We start from the raw sequence: 21,905 nt of genomic DNA on the forward strand, positions 1-21,905 counted from the left end.
CATTTCATGGTAATAAAATATTAGATTTTGAAGAAAACATAATATTAATATGTATACACTGATAATAGTGCTTCATATACAAAGCAGAATCTTATAGGATTTTGGTCATTTTAAAACATACCCACAATTTTTTTATATTCTTCCTTCAAAATGTGGAGGTTAATTCTTTATTCCTTGAGTGTGATCTATACTTACTTATCCTGCTGCTAATGATTAAAATTCCACAAAAGAGATGGTATGTGACTTCTGGAACTAGATAATAAATAATATTGTAGATTCCTCCTTCCTTTCCCCCTCTCAGATCACGTGCTTGAGGGGAAGTAGTTTACATCACATGAGGCAAAAGCTAAAGCCTCCTGCCAAAAACCACTTTAGAAGTGGATCCTTCAGTCCCATTATAGCCTGCTGGTGACTATCCATGCATGCATGCTCAGTGGCTCAGTTGCAATTCCCTGGACTGTAGCCCTCCAGGTTCCTTTTGTCCATGGAATTTTCCCGACAAGAATACTTGAGCAATTTGCTGTTTCCTCCTCCAGGGGATCTTCCCAACCCAGGGATCGAGCCATGTCTCCTGCATTGGCAGGAGGATTCTTTACCACTGAGCCTATAGCCCTGATTAATGTCTTGACTGCAGTCCTATAAGAGACCTACCCAAGTGAAGAAAACACCCAAATAATGGGTTCTGAATTCCTCATCCACAAAAACTTTGAGATAATAAATGTTTATTTTGTATGCTTCTAAATGTGGGGGTAATTTGTTATGAAACAATAAATAACTAATTTTAGACTGGAAAGGTTAAATAGAAATACCATTAATTACAATGGAGATTTAAATATTTATCTCTTAATAATTGATAGATCAAATAAACAACAAATGAATATGCATAAAAACCACTCTATCAACTAATTTGATTTAATTAACCTTTATAGAACTTTCCAACTCAGAGCAGCAGAACACCATTTTCTTCAACTGAATATGGAACATTCACTTAGACAGTGTGCTAGAATAAAGAACAAGTCCTAATAAATTTTAAAGTATTTAAATAAAATATCTAAAAAGACCTCAAAAAATTGGATATTAACAACTGTCTTAATCCATTTCTAGCTGCTATAGCAAAATATCAGACTGGGTAGCTTATAAAGAATGGACATTTATCTCTCTGTTTTGGAGACTGAAAAGCACAAGATTAAGTAAGATGTCAGAAAATTTGGTATGTGGTGAGGACCTGTGTACAAGTCTATTTGTTGTGTCCTCGTATGGTGGAAGGGAACAAGGAAACTTTCAAGTCTATTTTATAAGAGTACTAACCCTATTCATGAATCACCAGCCTCATGGCCACATCATGTCCCAAGGGCCTCACCACCTAATACCATCATTGTAGGCTTTAGAATGTCAACGTATAACACATATGTCTGTATTTGGGGAGATATAGACATTGAGACCACAGCAACAACACGTTTAAAAATAACACATATATCAAAGAAAAAAATCAGAAGAAATTTTTAATAAGATTTTGAATTTAATTTTTCAATGAAAAAAAAGATTTAGAACTAAAAATTTTTTAAATTCCAAATTTGTTAGTTGTAGCTCAGGCTCTGCTTAGAAAATATGCTGAACTTTAAAGTCTTTTAATAAAAATTAACGTAAGGTTATAATAGTGATTCATTATATAAGAAGAGGAGGAGGGCATGGCAACCCACTCCAGTATTCTTGCCTGGAGAATCCCATGGACAGAGGAGCCTGGTTGGCTACAGTCCATAGGGTTGCAAAGAGCTGGACACACTGAAGTGACTTAGGACATATGCACACATTTAAGAGGGCTTCCCAGGTGGTGCCAGTGGTAAAGAATCCACCTGCCAATGCAGGAGGTGCAAGAGATGCAGGTTCAATCCCTGGGTCAGGAAGATCCCTTGGAGTAGGAAATAACAACTTACTCCAGTATTCTTGCCTGGAAAATTGCATGGACAGAGGATCCTAGTGGGCTACAGTCCCTGGGATTGGAGAGTCAGACATGATTGAGCATGCACACACACATATAAGAAATGTCTATAATCAGTGATCTAAGCTTCTACCAAAAGATGCTAAAAAGAACAGTGAAGTAAACTAAAATAAGTAGAAGGAAGGAAAATTTAAAGATACAATGGGAAAGCAATGAAACAGAAAATTGAAAATAAATAAATAAATGAAGCCAAAAGTTGATTCTCTGAAAAAATGAATGAAATTAACAATGCTCTAAAAAAGGCTGATTTTTTTTAATAGAGGATATCAAATTACCAATATTGGGGAAAAATATCATTTACTACAGATGCTGTAGACATGAAAGGATAATAAAAATATTGATAATAACTTTATACCAATAATCTTGACAACTCAGCCAAAAAGATACTTTCCTTGAAAGTTACAAATTATCAAAACTGATACAAGAAAGAAATTTGAGTCATACAAGAAAATTTGAATCATTCTATATCTACTTAAAACAAAAAAATGTGTAACAAAAATATTCCAAAAATATCCCTGAAATGTGGGCCCAGATGATTTTACTAGTATGCTCAATAAAACACTAAGGGAAGAAATTGTATAAATTCTATACAAACACATTCAGGAAGGAGCATAATCCAACTAATTATATAAGGCCAGCATTATTCTGATACCAAAACTAGATATAAATTCTACAAGAAAAATACAATAAAATAATAGCCCTCATGAACATAGACATAAAAATACTTATTGAAATATTTAGTAAATTAAAATCAGCAACATAAAATAGGGATAATCTATAATTAGGGATAATGGAGATAATCTACCATGGCAAATTGAGATTTAATGCCAGTACTGTGAGTTTGATTAACACTGAAAACTCAGTTACTCTAATTCACCAAATAGATAATAACCAAATAGACAAAATGTATATTTATTTAAATAGATGAAGAAAAAGCATTGCCCCAGTTTGATACACTTTTGTCACAAAAACTTCCAGCAGAAGAGTTGAACTTCCTCAACTTTAGAACAAGCACCTGTTGAAAACCAATAGAAAGTGAAAGTGAAAGTCACTCAGTCTTGTCCAACTCTTTACGACCCAATGGACTGTATAGTCCATGGAATTCTCCAGGCCAGAACACTGGAGTCGGTAGCCTTTCATTTCTCCAGGGAATCTTCCCAACCCAGGGACTGAAACTGGATCTCCCACATTGCAGTTGGATTCTTTACCAGTTGAGCCACAAGGGAAGCCCTAAAAACCAGTTCAGTTCAGTTCAGTTGCTCAGTCGTTTCCGACTCTGCGACCCCATGAATCACAGCACGCCAGGCCTCCCTGTCCATCACCAACTCCCGGAGTTCACTCAGACTCATGTCCATCGAGTCCATGATGCCATCCAGCCATCTCATCCTCTGTCATCCCCTTCTCCTCCTGCCCTCAATCCCTCCCAGCATCAGAGTCTTTTCCAATGAGTCAACTCTTCTCATGAGGTGGCCAAAGTACTGGAGTTTCAGCTTTAGCATCATTCCTTCCAAAGAAATCCCAGGGCTGATCTTCAGAATGGACTGGTTGGATCTCCTTGCAGTCCAAGGGACTCTCAAGAGTCTTCTCCAACACCACAGTTCAAAAGCATCAATTGTTCGGCGCTCAGCCTTTTTCACAGTCCAACTCTCACATCCATACATGACAACTGGATAAACCATAGCCTTGACTAGATGGATTGGAAAAGTGCAAAAGCTCAGTAAGTGGGTGTCTCGTGACCTGACCAAAAAAAAAGAAAAAAAAAAAACCCACATCATTTTGAAGTATTCTCTTGTTCTATACAACAACAATGAATCATTTCTTGATTGGACTGTGATATACGATGAAAAGTGGATTTTACACAACTACTGGCAATGACCAGTTCAGTGATTGGACTGAGAAGCTCCAAAGCAGTTCCCAAACTTGTGCCAAGAAAGGTCATGATCACTGTTTGGTGATCTGCTGCTGATCTGATCCACTATGGCTTTCTGAATCCTGGCAAAATCATTACATCTGAGAAGTATGCTTAGCGAATTGATGAGAAGCACCAAAACCTGCAACACCTCCAGCAAGCATTGGTCAACAGAAAGGACCCAATTCTTCTCCACAATAACCAACTGCACACTGTTGTACAACCAGTGTTTCAGAAGTTGATTGAATTGGGCTACAAAGTTTTGTCTCATCCACCATATTCACCTGACCTCTCGCCAACCAACTGCCACTTCTTCAAGCATCTCAACAACTTTTTGCAGTGAAAATGCTTCCAGAACCAGCAGGAGGCAGAAAACGCTTTCCATGAGTTCACTGAATACCAAGGCATGGATTTTTATGCTACAGAAATAAACTTATTTCTCGTTGGCAAAAATGTATTGATTGCAATGGTTCCTACTTTGATTAATAAATATGTGTTTCAGCCTAGTGATAGTGATTTAAAATGCAGAGTCCAAAGCCACAATTCCATTTGCACCAACCCAATAATTGTATGGAAATGCAAAGGACCTAGAAGAGAAAAAAGAGTTTTGTCTGTAAAACAAAATTGTAGGATTCACATTACTTAACTTTGAGGTTACTATAAATCTATAGTAATACAGACTATGATATTGGCAAATTATCAAATTTATTTATATACATATATATGTATATATATTTGGATACATGAAAACAGAGTCCAAAAGTAGACCTACATATTTTCAACTGACTTCTGGAAAAAGGGCCAAGGTAATCAGATGAGAAGATAATAATTCTCTCAACAAATGGTACTAAAATGAATGGAGGTTGGGAACGTGGAGCCGATGGAGTCTATTAAACGGGGTTCCGGACCGGGCTATGGAGCAGGTAAATGAGCTCAAAGAGAAGGGCAACAAGGCCCTGAGTGCTGGCAACATTGACGATGCGCTCCAGTGCTACTCCAAAGCCATTAAATTAGACCCCCAGAACCACGTGCTCTTCAGCAATCGCTCCGCGGCCTATGCCAAGAAAGGAGACTACCGGAAGGCTTACGAGGACAGCTGCAAAACCGTTGACCTGAAGCCTGACTGGGGCAAGGGCTATTCCCGAAAAGCAGCGGCTCTTGAATTCTTAAACCGATTTGAAGAAGCCAAGCAAAACTATGAGGAGGGTTTAAAACATGAAGCAAACAATCCTCAGCTCAAAGAAGGTTTCCAGAATATGGAGGCCCGGTTGGCAGAAAGGAAATTCATGAACCCTTTCAACATGCCTAATCTGTACCAGAAGTTGGAGAGTGATCCCAGGACCAAGACTCTGCTCGCAGATCCTGCCTACCGGGAACTGATTGAGCAGCTGCGGAACAAGCCGTCCGACCTGGGCACGAAACTGCAAGATCCCCAGATCATGACTATTCTTAGCGTCCTGCTCGGAGTTGATCTGGGCAGTATGGATGAAGAGGAGGAGGTTGCAACACCTCCGCCACCACCTCCTCCCAAAAAGGAGACAAAACCAGAGCCAATGGAAGATCTTCCGGAGAATAAGAAGCTGGGGAATGAAGCCTATAAGAAGAAGGACTTTGACACAGCCTTGAAGCACTACGACAGAGCCAAGGACCTGGATCCCACCAACATGACGCACATAACCAACCAAGCAGCCGTGTACTTCGAAACGGGTGACTACGCTCAGTGCCGGGAGCTCTGTGAGAAGGCCATTGAAGGGCGAGAAAACCGAGAAGACTACCGGCAGATTGCCAAAGCTTACGCACGAATTGGAAACTTATTTCAAAGAAGAAAAGTACAAGGATGCCATCCATTTCTACAACAAGTCTCTGGCAGAGCACCGAACCCCAGATGTGCTCAAGAGATGCCAACAGGCGGAGAAAATCTAGAAGGAGCAAGAGCGGCTGGCCTACCTGGCCTTGGAGGAGAAGAACAAAGGCAATGAGTGTTTCCAGAAAGGGGATTACCCCCAGGCCATGAAGCACTACACAGAAGCCATTAAACAGAACCCCAAGATGCCAAGCTGTACAGCAACCGAGCTGCCTGCTACACCAAGCTCCTGGAGTTCCAGCTGGCGCTCAAGGACTGTGAGGAGTGCATCCAGCTGGAGCCGACCTTCATCAAGGGTTATACCCGGAAGGCAGCCGCCCTGGAGACGATGAAGGACTACACAAAAGCCATGGATATCTACCAGAAAGCACTCGACCTGGACTCCAGCTGCAAGGAGGCCGCAGATGGTTACCAGCGCTGCATGATGGCCCAGTACAACCGACATGACAGCCCCGAGGATGTGAAGCGGCGGGCCATGGCCGGCCCAGAGATGCAGCAAATAATGAGTGACCCGGCCATGCGGCTCATCCTGGAGCAGATGCAGAAGGACCTGCAGGCGCTCAGCGAACACTTAAGGAATCCTGTGATAGCACAGAAGATCCAGAAGCTGATGGATGTGGGTCTGATAGCGATCCGGTGATGACTTGCTCATCATCCCCTTCCCTTCGCCTTCCCTTCGCTGGGACCGCGGCACGCAGCATGGAGCAGAGGGAAGAGAAGGGGAGACAAGCGAACAGCATATCTATATATTTATACAGACCTACATGGAAGATTCAGAGACTTATACTCGCGTATTCGTGCAGCTGCTGCCTCTGGGCCCTCCCAGCACACGCATGGTCCTTCCCCTGCCCCCAGTCGCTGTCTCAGCTGCTCTCCCATAGTTGATTATTTTTTATGTGGGGCAGTGGGCTTGTATGGGGAGGGGAGGGTGTTCTTCCCAACCTCAGGTCCCAACTGTCTTCATTCACATTGTCAACTCCACGTCCTCTTCTCCAATAAAACAAGCCAGTCAGGCGTGGTTATACATTGAAAAAAAAAAAGAATGGATATCTGCATTAACGAAAACAGAAAAAAGCCCTTACCTAAGGCCTTTACAGCAAACACCAGTAAATCATAAAACCAAGGTTATAAAATTTCTAGGGAAAAACAGAAGAATATTCACAAATTTGGGGTAAGCAAACATTTCTAAAATGGGATTAAAAAAACAATAAAGCATAAAAGAAAAGGCTTAATAAATGAAATTTAGAATTAAGCATTGCTTCTAAGCAGTTATAGCATTACAAACTTGTCTCAGTACATGGTAACACCCACTCAATCAAGTGGTTGTTTACATTTTTAAACATACCAAGTGGATGTATTTATTTTGTGTAAATTGTATCTCATTAGGTTTATCTGAAAAATACATAGCTCTGATAATACTTTTTTATCTTAATTTTGGTTAAATCATTTTGTATTTCTTTTATCCCTGTGTTGACAAGTTGAAAGATGAGATCAGTCTTATTCTCAAGGTTTAGGCCATTTTCCATTTTGCTTCTACAAAAGAAAAAATGATTTAAAATTTTCCTAGTACTAATATTAGTGAAACTTGGAAACATAGGTAACATTGAAGGATATCCATTCACTTCGGCACCATTTGGCCAGTGTGTGCATAGTCGCTTTAGTCATGTCCAGCTCTGTGTGACATGATGGACTATAGCCTTCCAGGTTCCTCTTCCATGGGATTCTCCAGGCAGGAAACTAGAGTGGGCCGTCATGCCCTCCTTCAGGGAGTCTTCCCAACCCAGGGATCAAATCTGTGTCTCTTATGTCTCCTGCATTGGCAGGCTGGTTCTTTACCTCTAGGACCACCTGGGAAGCATATTTGGCCAAGGGGGTCTCAATCAATCCTATTAGGAACAATATCTCCTTTATTTTATTGACAGGAAATCCAGAGATATTATCACTTAACGTCATAATATTAAATATATATATATATACAAAATCAAGTATAAAATAAAGAGGAAAAAGTTATCTGTATAAAACAACATGTAGTTCAATGTGTAAATGCTTGGGTAAAACTAGCAGGCAAAATGAAACAGAAGCCTGAACCTACTTGGAGTCAATGTCAGTGTGACAGATGGGGTGTAAATATTGTACTGGTATCAATACCACCAGCCGAGGTGTTTTCAGTTATGAGATTTTTCTGGAATAAACAAATCTTGATAAGGTTAGAAAACACAGATATATTCTTTCCTCAATTTATATAGTAGATACATCCGGGGGGAAAAATGATGCAAAAACTTTTGCTTCTGTGCAAAACAGATTTAACTTTGGCTTCAAATATAATGCGAGGGTTTTTATCTAAATGAATGTCCAGTGGCCCTTACAGACCTGCGTTGGGGGGCAATTTAAGGTGTGGGACTGACTCACCCATAGCACTCTAACCTCACTGTGTACTGATGCCAGTAGTCCCCCTCCTCACTGGCTCCACCAAAAAACACCCTGGATGTCTCATAAAAACCCAGTAAGGAGCTGTTCCAAATCTTATGAGAGTCGCAGACCATAAAACACACACACACACACACACACACACACACACACACAAACTAGTAAAGAACTGTCATCTGAACACGGGGTGGCAGAAAACCTTGCAGAAATTCTGCTGAGTTACAGGGAAGAAATGGGGACTGGAAGCAAGACATTTTGAATCTGAAGGGAAACGAAAAGGCTTTTTATCCACTTTGAATGCATGTTACCTGACTGAATGGAAAACCTTAATTTTTACCTTCACATTCGTCATAAACATCGCAGTGGATAAAGGGGGCTTGTTTTGTTTTGCGATCCCCTCCCCCCACCCCCCTTTGCTGCCTAGCCAGCGGTAAATCTCCTGGCCTGACTGCCTCATCCGGTTCACCCTCTGCCTCCTAGTAACCTGGCACGCATCTGGACCTTTGGGACAGTCTTGTCCCCAGCGTGCATCACCTGGATACGCAGTGCTCTCGCACAGCTTTGCCAGGCCTTTCTCAGGAGGTCCATCTTCTTAGCTTCGCTAAAGATCCTAGCTGTGCTGATTTCCCAAAAAATTTAATGCTTTCCACGTGGAGGGATTTTACAGATCACAGAGTGGTCTCTTATCAATGACTTCCTTTAACTTGAAGTTCAGCTAACAGATGAAGCCAGTCTTTTCTCGCAGTGAAGGACCTAGGCTATAGGAAAAGGCCTCTTTCACCGAGGACCCTTTAAGGGCCTGGGCCGGGACGTCTGTGGGGCGAGGGCCAGGGAAAGGGGCGGGTGGGGGAGTGTCTTCTTTCTCCCCCCACCTCCGGCTGCGACCGAGCCTGGGTGGGTGGGGGCTGGCTCCTTCCTTTAGCCCGCAGCTGCTGCACATTCAGCTTATTAGCCGGGGCCAGGAGACCGGGCGGCAGCGACTCCAGCTCCCTAAAAGTGAATCCGCTCAGGGGGCTACCGCAATGCCCCGAGCCTTCGGGGTGCTCCTGGTCCTGCTGCTCAGCGGAGGCCTCGGGGGCGGCCAGGCGCAGCGCCCGGAGCGGCAGCAGCAGCAGCATCGGCGGCAGCCACCCGCGCATCAGCAAAGAGGTACAGTCGAGGCACGGGCTCCAGGTCACAGGCTCTGCTGGGGCCCGCGGACCTTCTCTGGTCCCTTCGTCCTACGCTTGCTGGAGAGGGACCGCTTTCTTGCTTTGCCTTTGGGGAGCGCGCTTTGGGGCGAGAGGGTCTAAGTTTGATGCAAGTTCACTTTTAGCTCCCTGAGTTCACCCACCGTCTGCCTACCTCCCCCTAAAGAAAACGGAGCGTTTTCATCTTCCATGCGTTTCTGAGTCGACTTGCTATCACTGAACATCCTACAAATTAATTTCCTAAGTTTTTCTAAGAGGCAAACTTTCAACCAATTGAAAAACTTTAAAAAGTTTCCCCAAATCCGTTTCCATCCCGGCAGAGAAAGATTTCCCAAGCTGTGGCTTGTCTTGGAGCTTTATGGAGGGCAGCTGATACATCTTTATTTTTAGAGACTTTGTTTCTAACTGTTTGAACAGGGCGTGTAAAGGCGTTTTTGTTGTTCAGTCGGTAAGTCGTTAAGTATGTGGATTTTCTTCTTTCTTGACAGTGGTGCCCCAGAATCATCTTTTTATTTACCGACATCCTATTTTGCGTATGCTATTTTATTATAGTGAAATACCTCCCCTTGCTAAAACACGGATGAAACCTCTATGTCATTTGTGTTTTAATTAAGACCACAGTGCCCAGATAACACTCTTCGCCCGACTTTGGAAAACAGTTATACTTAATGTAACACAAATTACTCTCCTCAGAGTACCTTAATGTTTATATGCATATGATTTCTGAAACTCTGGGGAGACTTTGCAGGGTTAGTTTATGGTCATGAATTTTAAAAGAAGTGCACGTGCAGCATTTAACACAATAATTTATAATACAACATTTGAGCAGACTTTTCTGTAAGTTGGAAAACATGTATCAAAGTAAAAAAAGGTTTAAGAAATATTTAAGGTTTGGTTTCAAACATCAAAATGTTACCCTAAGAGTACAAAATCTGGAGATTAGTAGCTTTTGAAAGTTTTGATGAGACCGAATCTGCCAGAATTTTAAAGAATACTTATCCCTCTTTTAGTTAACTGGAATAAGCTATGTCAACAGTTCTGATAGTTTTTCTGCTTGCAATCTAGCATTTCTAGCATTGCTACTTTATTTTAAAGGGAGAAAAAAAAAATGTACTCTAAGCTCCTAGCTATAATAATAACCCCCTGATTAAAATTCCTAGAATAAAAATGACCTTACATTCACTATTTAATATTTTTTTTCCTTCTATTTTGGCTTTTGCTTTTCTGAGAAGTCAAATGGGATCAATGTGGCTTAATTAATAGACTTTATGAGAATGATTTTGAGAATATCTTTGGCAGCTGATTTAAAAAATACTACTTTTAAATATTAACTTTACTCAGTTATGTGATGTTTTAACAAAACATAATACTTTAATACTCATAGGCAGCTGGGAGTAAAGATACCAAGATCACCAACCGTCTGTTCACTTGAAGCTCAAAGCATGCAGAGTAGGGATCAAGTGGGTTCCTGACAGTTTTCCATGGCATGCCCCCCCTTTTTTCTCTTATTCTCTCTCCTGTCTCCTCCATCTCCCAAGTTTTATTTGAGGCAAAATTAACTCTGATTTCTATGGTCCAGGCACAAGATGAAATGAATTCAGAATAGAGAAATTATACTGCCATTCTGTTGAGACATCTTTTGAGCATTATGCACAATAAGGAATTCTGTGCAAAAGAACTATAACATAGAGTCCACTATACACTGCTATATTTTGCATTCTAGCATCAATTAGTGTGTATTTTATGGATTATTTGCAATATATTTAGAGACTGGCTCATGGATAAATGGTTAAAGCTTGTTAATATTAAAGTCTACATAAAATATATTTCATAATGCCTTAAATTTGTATAGTGCTTTATATTTTAAAAACACCTTATATATGTGAGATTATTTTACCTTCAGTCATTATTTATTGTTGGACAAAGTTAAAACTTGAGGCTTGGAGTAGCTGTGACTTAAGTTCATGCAACTGATAATAACTTAATTCTTAACAACTAAGAGCACTTCTAGTACTGTTTTATGCTCAAGTTCCCATTTTATAGTACAAAAGTTTTTTTTTTTTTCATTTAATTTTTTGAGGCCATGTTTCCTTTTCAATACTGCTCTGTTAAAGCAAGGTCTCAGTGAAGATTATTGGATATGAGTTTGATTGAAGAGGTGTTGTCTTGGCTATCATCAGTTTTCTCTTTTCAATTATACTAGCACTGACCTTCCTGGCCAAGAATTAATTTAGAATGAGTTCTGTTTTCCCTTATAGTATGGTACCAGTTTACTAAGAAAGTTGACATGAAGAAACATTTTTAGATATTGTAACTAAGTTAGAAACTTAATCAGATTTTTTTTCCTTTGAAATCTTGTGTAGTTTCTAGAACACAGTGAATTGTGGTATCAATAGTATTGACTCAGCAGGAAAGATAGTCCAAGGAAATTCCTTAACTAAATTTAAGATTGACAGAATAGGAAAATGATACAAAGTGGATCTGTATTTCAGCAAGGCAGTAAATAAGATCTTATCCTGATATTTGCGTAAATAATGTGTGGAAATGGAAATGTAATAGTAGGTAAATTGCAACAGAGTGAAAATAATTTCTAAAGACTATTGCAGAGTAGATCAAGATCGATCCAGGAAGAAGTCTTTAGGGCTGTGACAGAGGTTTCCTTATGTTCATTTGTCTTGGTAATGGCTTGATGGAAAATATAACATCCACGTTTATGACAACTGCCGGTATTCCAAAATTGATTCAGATGGCTAAGCTGGTGACTATCAGATTCAGGAATCTATAAAGGTCTCTATAGGCTGATCCATGAACAGAACCTACATGAACTTGGTCTTGTTATTTGTATCCATATGTTAAGTAATTTCATGTTTCCCTCTTCTGGACATTTGTTGTGTACTTTACAGGAATGAGTACAAAGACAGGATGAGAAAGGCAGTCTGAACTGCATCCCATTCAATATGAACATATAGTGCGATATGGTGACAGAATAGTTAACTCATAAAAAACTTAGAAGCAGGTTGGTTGGTTGGTTTAGTACACATTTGAGTGCAGCATTGACAAATGGATGCAAATCGAGAGGAGGAAGAGCAGAAAGGTTAGAAGTCTGAAAAGATTTTTAAAGAAGATTATTCCAAGTAAAGACTGTTAATTTGGAGAATGAAAGACTTAAGAAATCATAAGAGATATCTTTGAATTTTTGGAAGGGTTGTTATTGGAAGAGAGACTAAAATATTCTTTCTAAAGCCTGAATTTGAATGCATAGAAGAGTGTGACAAAGAGGAAGGTTTAAGTTAAATAAAATGGGAGGAAACCTCTCCTCCCTCCTCTCTCTTCCGTGTTCTGAGCTGTTCAGAAATAACTGGGTTGTGCTGAAACACCCAGCTTCTGGAAATGTCCATGCAGTGATCAAATGTACGACATGTCAGAGATGATTTAGGATGGAATGCCTCTGCAGAAAGGAAGTTAAGACTCAAGTCTCCAGTCCTTAACCAAGTCCAAGATTCTAGTATTACATTCTGTTGTTTTGAGAATGCATACTTGTATTTGAACTTCTGAATTCTTAAATAGTGTCAAGAAAATATTCAATGAATATAAATGTGTTTTAGATGTCTTCTGAAATTTAAAATAAAAACATGTTTGAGATGATTGTCACTCATGTTTGGCAAGAATACTTAAAAATTTAATATGTAATTTCCACATCACCATAAATTGCACAGTTCTAAAACATCCTGTGCTATAAAATGTGAGAACACTTTATAAATTACCTGAAAACTTTTCAGGGGATTTATTGTGGCTGTAAAGCTGTAATTGATTTTTTTTATGGTATTTCCTTTTGTTACATTTGTAACTTGTTGGCTTGTTCACTACATATTGGCCTACTAGTTTGGTAAAAATGATTTATAACATATAAAGTGTATGAGTAAGAATATGAACATATTCACCATTGAGTGTTATATATAATAGAATTGAATAGAATAGAATTATTAAATGTTAGAATTTATTTAAATAACATACTTTATATATTCTTAAAATCTCACTTATCGGTGTATGTAAATTTCTGATATATCTTATTCCTAAATATTTTTTATTCTAAGATTTCCTGCAAAGTAATGAACTGGATCTGTATCAAGAGTTTTTTGGAATTATGAACACCTTGCACATGCTTTGCTAATTCTCTTTTTAAATTTTTATATTTAACATTTTATTATGTAAACAAGATCTTATTCTAGGTACACTAGGTAATATGCACATAAGAAAGATATAGGACCTTTCTTGCAAAAGTTTGAATAAGTTTTGGTTATCATTCTAGTTAATATTTATTAATACACATCATACTCTTTTTATGATATATTAGCTGGGTTGCTTATTTTTTATTTTAATTTTTTATTTGGAGTATTATTGCTTTACAGTGTTGTGTCAATTTTTGCTGTCCAGTCAAGTGACTCAGCTACATGTAGACATACATGCTCCCTCCCTTGAACATCCCTCTCACCCTCCACATCCCACTCCTCTAGGTCATCTCAGAGCACCGAGCTACGCTCCCTGTGCTAGACAGCAGCTTCTTACTAGCTATCTCTTTTACACATGGTAGTGTCTGTATCTCAGTCATACTCTCCTTGTTCGTCTCACCTTCTTCCCCTTCCCACCTGTGTCCACATATTTGTTCCCTATGTCTGGGTCTCTATTCCTGGCTTGTAAACAGGCTTATCTATACCATTTTTCTATATTCCATGCATACGAGTTAATATACAATGTTTGTTTTTCTCTTTTTGACTTATTTAACTCAGTTTAACAGACTCTAGGAGAAAGCATTGGCACCCCACTCCAGTACTCTTGCCTGGAAAATCCCGTGGACGGAGGAGCCTGGTAGGCTGCAGTCCATGGGGTCGCTAAGAGTCGGACACTTTGACTTTTCACTTTCATGCATTGGAGAAAGAAATGACAACCCACTCCAGTGTTCTTGCCTGGAGAATCCCAGGGATGGGGGAGCCTTGTGGGCTGCCGTCTATGGGGTCTCACAGAGTTGGACACGACTGAAGCAACTTAGCAGCAGCAGGTCCATCCACATCACTATACCTGACCCAGTTTCCTTCCTTTTCATGGCTAAATAATATATTTCATTGTATATATGTTTCACATCTTCTTTATCTGTTCATCTGTTGATGGACATTTATGTTGCTTTTATGTCCTGGCTTTTGTAAATAGTGCTGCAGTGAACATTGGGGTACGTGTGTCTTTTTGAATTATGGTTTTCTCAGAGTATATACCCAGTAGTGGGGATTGCTGGCTCATATGGTAGTTTTATTTTTAGTGATTTAAGGACACTCCATACTGTTCTTAATAATATTTGTATCAAATAGATGGGGAAACAGTGGAAACAGTGTTAGACTTTATTTTTGGGGGGGCTCCAAAATCACTGTAGATGGTGATTGCGGCCATGAAATTAAAAGATGCTTACTCCTTGGAAGAAAAGTTATGACCAACCTAGATAGCATATTGAAAAGCAGAGACATTACTTTGCCAACAAAGGTCCGTCTAGTCAAGGCTATGGTTTTTCCAGTAGTCATGTATGGATGTGAGAGTTGGACTGTGAAGAAAGCTGAGCACCAACGAATTGATGCTTTTAAACTGTGGTGTTGGAAAAGACTGTTGAGAGTCCCTTGGACTGCAAGGAGATCCAACCAGTTCATCCTAAAGGAGATCAGTCCTGGGTGTTCATTGGAAGGACTGTTGCTAAAGCTGAAACTCCAATACTTTGGCCACCTCATGCGAAGAGTTGACTCATTGGAAAAGACCCTAATGCTGGGAGGGATTGGGGGCAGGAGGAGAAGGGGACGACCAAGGATGAGATGGCTTGATGACATCACCGACTCGATGCATATGAATTTGGGTAAACTCTGAGGGTTGGTGATGAATGGAGAGGCCCCGCGTGCTGCGATTCATGGAGTCACAAAGAGTCAGACATGACTGAGCAACTGAACTGACTGACATTCCCACTAACAGTGCAGGAGGGTTTCCCTTTTTCCACGTCCTGTTCAGCATCTATAGTTTGTAGATGTTTTGATGATGACCAATCTGGCTGATATGAGGTAACACCTCATTGTAGTTTTGATTTGCATTTCTCTAACAATAGTGATGTTGAACATTTTTTCATGGATTTGTTGGCCATCTATATGTCTTCTTTGGAGAAATGTCTATTTAGGTCTTCCACTCATTTTTGGATTGTGGTTTTTTTTGGATATTTAGCTGTTTGTATATTTGGAGATTAATCCTTTGTCAGATGCTTGGTTTGCAAATATTTTCTCCCATTCTGAGGATTGTCTTTTTGTCTTATTTATGGTTTCCCTTTGCTGTGCAAAAGCTTTTAAGTTTAATTAGGTTGTTTGTTTATTTTGTCCAATTGTTTTTTAATTCACTTCAGTTACTCTAGCTCCTGAAAGATAAGATGTCACCTCACTGTATTGACTACACTTTTCACCTTCTTTAGATGTAATTATTTAACAACTCAAAAAGATACCTGAAGAGTTCTACCCAGATATGATTGCTTTAAGAAAAACATGGATTCCCTCCCCCCTCCATGGGTGGGTTTTAGTTACATAAGAAGGATTTCTGAAGTAGTAGAATTTGGATTTTTTACACCTTTCAGTTATACTATAATAGCTGCTACTCAAAAAAGTTTCCTTTTTTGGTAGATTTCCCAGTATTTTCTCCAGCTCCATTTATCTAAAGTAGATCATTGCCACTCTTTTTCTATTCATATATTTAATAAATACTGATTATTCATGGAAATGACTAATGTGCTAGACTTTTCAATGTGGACCTCTGAGAATGAATCATTGTTCTTTCTTCTAGTCCAAATAGATTTAGCAGTGACCTATAAAAAGAAATTCATTTAAGCTTTATATGGGGTCTGACATCTCCTTTCATAATCTACTTTAGAATTTTGGAACTACAATGGTAGGCCACAATGGAAGAGGAGGAATCAAGGCCTAGTGGGTCCAGAAGAGGGAATACTAATTTCAGTTTAACCTGTGCATAACAAGATTAGTGGAGTGGTTTTCTGTCCTTATAGAGTCCAAAGGATTTATCAAACGCACACCTGAGTCCAGCCAGCATTAGCTGTCCAGTAGAATTTTATCCTGTGGGTAGAACATGTCTGGAAGAGTTTCCAAGAGAGTACTTAAGTAAAATAGGTGACTACAGGTCATCTGTCCAGTTTGCTTTATGTCCTTATTTAGCATCTGGAGACCCTGTGGAAAAGATGAGGAAAACGTTGTCAGTGGCCAAATTGTCTAGTTTCTAATCTGGAAGACTGGAGTTTAGGAGTCTTAGTCACAACTTTGAAATGGGTAGCTATGCAGAAACTAAGGCAGAAGCCAACTGAGGTGAATGGGAAAAGAAGGTGGGGTTAGAGAAGGACAGCGTTAGATAGGCGCATGATTCTTCAAGACTCATGCCAGGCTCAGTGTATACTGGGCAGCCAGAAAGAAGGTGGATTCTGGGCTGAACCCATGAGTAAAACTGAATTCCAAGGCCAGAATTTGTGCAAGAAATTGGTGGGTTGGGCCTATATGTATTGGAATGTGGTTAAAAAATGATTGTATTCAGTGAGCAAAAGAGCTCCCCACCGCCCCCCCCCCAACAACAACAACAAACTCAACATATCCCCGCTATTATGGAGTTTATATTCTAGTTGAGTCAAATATGATGAATATATAATGAATAAATAATATCATGAATACCTATATTGTGAAGCATGTAGCCAGTGATGGATTTCTGGACAAATACAACAAAGAGGAGTCAGGAGTTCTAAGAATGAAGGATGGTTTCTATTTTTAAATAGTGATAAAGGGATAAAGGTTGACCTCACTGAGAAGGTCATCCTTGAGTGAACACTTGCTGGGGTTGTGGGAATGATTAATACAGATATCAGCTGGAAGAGTACTCTGAGCACAGGGAACAGGCTTACAAAGGTCTAAAGCACAATTTGTAGGGCTAGAGAAGTAATGGGGGCTTGATCACTGTAAAGATTTTGCTTTTTAGTCTAACTCAGGTGGGTGATACTGAAGAGTTTTGAGCAGAATAAAATGAATGAATTGAATAAAATTTTTTTTCATCTCAAGCAAGCTCTAATCCATTGGGCTAGACACATAGGATAAATGTAGGATTATTTTAAATTCATCTCCTGCCCCTAACCTTTCATTTGTAGGGCATGTTTAAGAGAATCCATTCCAGAGTATTACACTTCAACAATCTTACCATCAGGAGGCTCAGAGGCATCTTTGTAAAACATTTTTTTTTTTTCCCCTTTTGGCATCTCACTTCCATTCTACTATTAAAGAATATGAATAGCTCAAAACTACTCAAGTTCAGGGAACTTCTACATATCCTTTTATTTTGTCCCAGTGTTCCTAGAAATATGCCTTAGTTTTCTTGGAGCATTTTGAGCTAATATACTTGTTAAAACAAAAATTATCTATAATCCCACATGGATATGTATGTACCTTGGAGTTCTCTTTTTTTTATCATTCATTTCAGTATCAGAGCTAAGGTTTAGGTACTATTATTAAAAATGACACAGTGATGTATTGATCTGATGACTTCTTTTATGAAAGGAACTTTGAAATGTTATCAATTTTTTTTTACAGTTAGAAGCACTCGATGCTCTACTTCGATTTTTATAACTTCTTTAAGGATCTCTGTAAGTCTTGCAGTAATCTTTGGAATAAAGTAATTCAATTTTGGCCTGACCTAATTTTATCATTTAAAACAAACCATCTTTGTCTTCGTTCTTCCCTCCTCCCTCCCTTCCTTCCCTTTCTCCCTACCTCTGCTTCTTTCCTTCCCTCATCCCCTTCCTCCCTCGTTTCCTTTTTCCTTTAATATCCTGATTCTGAATACAATATGGTTTTCAAAGAGATGATTCTAACAAATTTAACTTTTTAGAAAGTATGAAAGGATAGACTTCACCTATGTGTTTCTTCTTATTAAAATCACAGATAATTATCATCTAAAGATAGTTTTGAGACATAATCTAAAATTAAATTGAGAGTTAAAGCTAGGGGATTGCCTGCTAAAGATGTTTAATATGAATAAAAATATAGTATTTTTGCAGTCATCTTGAATGTGGATTTTAATATGGGAGCTTTATCTGTTTGGCACATGACATTTAGAAGAAGATTGTAGAGGCTAGTCTATTAGTGGTTTATTACTCATAATGCTGGCTTTCTGGAGCAGGCCTAATCTAGTACAAATAGCAAGTTAATCTGTGTAAATTCTGAATGATGAACACCTGAGCAGCTATTTCGTGTCTGGCTCTTGGGAGAGGCACCTTGTAGGAAGTTAACGACATCTCTCCTCTTACGGTCCTGTCAATTGACTACTGGGTTGTGTGATTTCCCAAGGCTGTTTGTTCAACTAGATCTGAGTGCCAGATGCTTTAGATTGGTTTAATAGTATCTAGTGCATTGTGAGTGTTAACACATTAATTTACACAGCAAAAGTTTCCAACAGGTTAATATAATTATCCTCATTTTAGAGAAGGAGAGATTTGTCAAGGACAAACACATGTTCCACTGTTAGTTTTAGACATTAGAATATGTTCCTTTTTTTGGTTTTGTGGACCCTAAGTTGTCATCTCTTTTGGAGCTTTAGGTCCTTTCTGATCTTTTATAAAACACCTTAAAAATCATAATAGCATTTCTGAATTAAGTTAGTAGTCTAGTTTTAAACTGAAGATTCACTAGGTCTTATGGAAGAACAAGAAAAATAGAACATATAGTCTTCAAAACTCATTTTCATTTAAACACACACTACTTAAAACCATGCAGAAATACATAAATTTCAAAGTATCCATCAAATTTTAGTCTTTAAATTTTTAGGATTTGGATTATTGGGTGCTAGACTATAACAAAGAATTAAGTGATTATTTCTGTAAGTCACTTTACAGAAATTACTTCAGTAGGCTAGAAGCAATTGTCTTTATAACAGATTCCTTTAAAAATAGTTACTGTATATGTCTGTGAATGAAAAGAGCAAGAATCAAACGATATGCATAAGAATAAGAGCAGAGTTAATCTCAAAATTCCTTCTGAAAAGTGCATAACCCTGGCATCTTCATAAAAAGATTTAAAGAGTTCTGTTTGAAGCTGAACCTCTCCAGTTAAGATAGAAAATTGTGCAAACATCCTAGATTTTGAGAGGATTTGTATGTGTATCTATGTACCCTGTACAGTTTAATGCTCTCACAGTACTTAATATATTTAATGTATTATTTGATTGTTTAATCCATAGATTTTCAGTTTTAAAAGCAAAAATATAGAATAAAGGAATCTAAAAATTTCCAGGATTCTGAATTTTCCAAAAAAACCTAGTTGCCTTGATAAATGCTTATAGACCACAGAATAAGCTGTAAATGGGATCATTTATAGTTTTCAGTCTGGTAGCTATACTGTTTAAAACTCTAAAGTGTAATTCTTTTTAAGTTGGTTGTAACATATAAGGTCCTATTCTAAAGAGGAAATAAGGTTAGTTGAGTTTGCCACATCAAATATATTTTTTCAAAAGCCTGTAGTAGCTACCCCAGTTTTCTGGCTTATTGCCTGCTATGCCTTTGTCAATTACCGAATGAGGCTGAAAGTGTGAAGAAGAACACAAAGTAGTGCAATTGTCATTTCAGGTAGCTACTTCATCTCATTGGTTTATTGTGAGGAGTATGTAAAACAATGAATATAAAGCATGGTGCACCTATTAGGGACTCAGTAAATGTGAATGTTCAAAGGGCCTCAAGAGAAATGAATTAAGTCTAAAAGTTGTCTTGGTGTCTCTGGCTTGAAGCAGCATTTTTTTCCTCCAGCCCCATGGTGTACCAAATTCAGCTGAGGCTGTTTATGAAAGTATTTGCTCATGTACTTGAAAACACAAATGTATGAATTCAATTTTAATTGGAATTTATGTTATAGTATTTTACTATTGTGAACTTCATACCTTAAGTTATAAAAAAAGGCTCTTATTAACATATACTTTTTTTTTTTAAAGGTATAGTTAATTTACAATGTTGGGTTAATTTCTGCTGTACAGCAAAGTGGTTCAGTTATATACACAGGCATACATTCTTTTTATATTCTTTTCCATTATGGTTTCTCACAGGCTATTGAATATAGCTCCCTGTGTTACATACTAGGACCTTGTTGTTTATCCATTCTGTGTATACTAGTTTGCATCTGCTAATCCCAAACTGCCACTACATCCCTCTCGAACCCTTCTGCCCCTTGGCAACCACAAGTCTGTTCTTTACAACATATATTTCTTTATGTCTTCAATTTTCATATATATTCCTCTGCTTTGGAGATAACTTGGATTAGCAGAAAAAGTATAGACTTGGGAGATGGAAAGAATTGGATTCATAGCCATGTTGCCATTTTTCTTACGGAGACCAAAAACCTGAGTCAACAGAGTTTAAATTTTCCATTTGTAAAACAGAATTATGTTAGATAATATTTGTGAAAATTGTTGTTGTTGTTCAGTCACTAATTCATGTCCATCTCTTTGTGACCCCATGGACTGCAGCATACAAGTCCTCCCTGTCCCTTACCCACTCCTGGAATTCACCCAAGTTTATGTCCACTGAATCAGTGATGCCATCCAACCATCTCATCCTCATTTGTGAAAATACTTGGCAGTTAATCAGTAAATGTTAGCTGGTTTCTTCTTTCTTTTATTACCTGATCACAAAGCTCAAAGTAATATTTTCAGTGCATATAACACCCATTTTGCTTTGTGAAAGTCACTCAGTCATGTCCAACTCTTTGCAACCCTATGGACTATAGCCTGCCAGGCTCCTCTGTCCATGGAATTCTCCAGGCGAGACTACTGGAGTGGGTAGCCATTCCCTTCTCTAGGGAATCTTCCCAACCCAAGGATCGAACCCAGTTCTCCCTCACTGCAGATGGATTCTTTACCATCTGGATTCTTCACCATCTGAGCCACCAGGCAAGCCCCAAGAAACACACCTTGGCTGACCAGTGACTGGTGTTGGGGCCACAGTGGTGAAAGGACCGAATCACAGCCACTAGACCACCAGGACCTTTTGCTATAGAACAGCAAAATATTCTACGAGTAGACCCTAAGAGATTATAGATGACAAACTATTTATGTCACTGCAGAGCAACTGAAGAATTCTATTAAGGTCACCAAGTCAATAATAGAGATAGGAAGGAACACAAAGTCCTATAATTAGCTAATGATTATGCTAGTAGCCCAATATGAGAACTTATTTAAGCAGGGAACAGAATGGAAATTTTAGCAGTACTTTGTGGCTATTTATATTTCAATTATGATATAATAAACTTTTAAAGGAATTTCTCCTTTTTTGACTTGAATTTATTAAGGATTGATAAACTACTTATTAAAGAACTCAATGTATGGCACGTGACAAGTGCTTCATAAAGATTAGTTATTATTTTCAACCTATGAAGCATTTGTCTTCATTAACATCTTCTTGAGTAGAGGTGACAA

At 38.6% G+C, this 21,905-nt stretch overlaps 2 protein-coding genes across 4 annotated transcripts in view; both read left to right on the plus strand.

Moving 5' to 3' along the window:
• Positions 1-4,801: 4,801 nt before the first annotated feature.
• Positions 4,802-6,457, plus strand: LOC101118534 (stress-induced-phosphoprotein 1-like). The gene is given in 3 exon segments (XM_042253448.2): positions 4,802-5,718; positions 5,720-5,952; positions 5,955-6,457. Coding segments are annotated over 3 exon segments (1,587 nt in total). The 5' UTR covers positions 4,802-4,822; the 3' UTR covers positions 6,413-6,457.
• Positions 6,458-9,141: 2,684 nt separating this feature from the next.
• Positions 9,142-21,905, plus strand: part of LAMA2 (laminin subunit alpha 2) — a 684,287-nt gene continuing 671,523 nt past the window's right edge. For all 3 annotated transcript variants that reach the window (XM_060419598.1, XM_060419599.1, XM_060419600.1), the window contains exon 1: positions 9,142-9,348. In XM_060419598.1, the coding sequence (XP_060275581.1) occupies positions 9,222-9,348 (127 nt within the window). In that variant the 5' untranslated portion in view covers positions 9,142-9,221. The remainder of the gene's footprint in view (positions 9,349-21,905) is intronic.

The sequence above is a fragment of the Ovis aries genome, chromosome 8, assembly GCF_016772045.2.
Source record: "Ovis aries strain OAR_USU_Benz2616 breed Rambouillet chromosome 8, ARS-UI_Ramb_v3.0, whole genome shotgun sequence".
Lineage (NCBI taxonomy): Eukaryota > Metazoa > Chordata > Mammalia > Artiodactyla > Bovidae > Ovis > Ovis aries.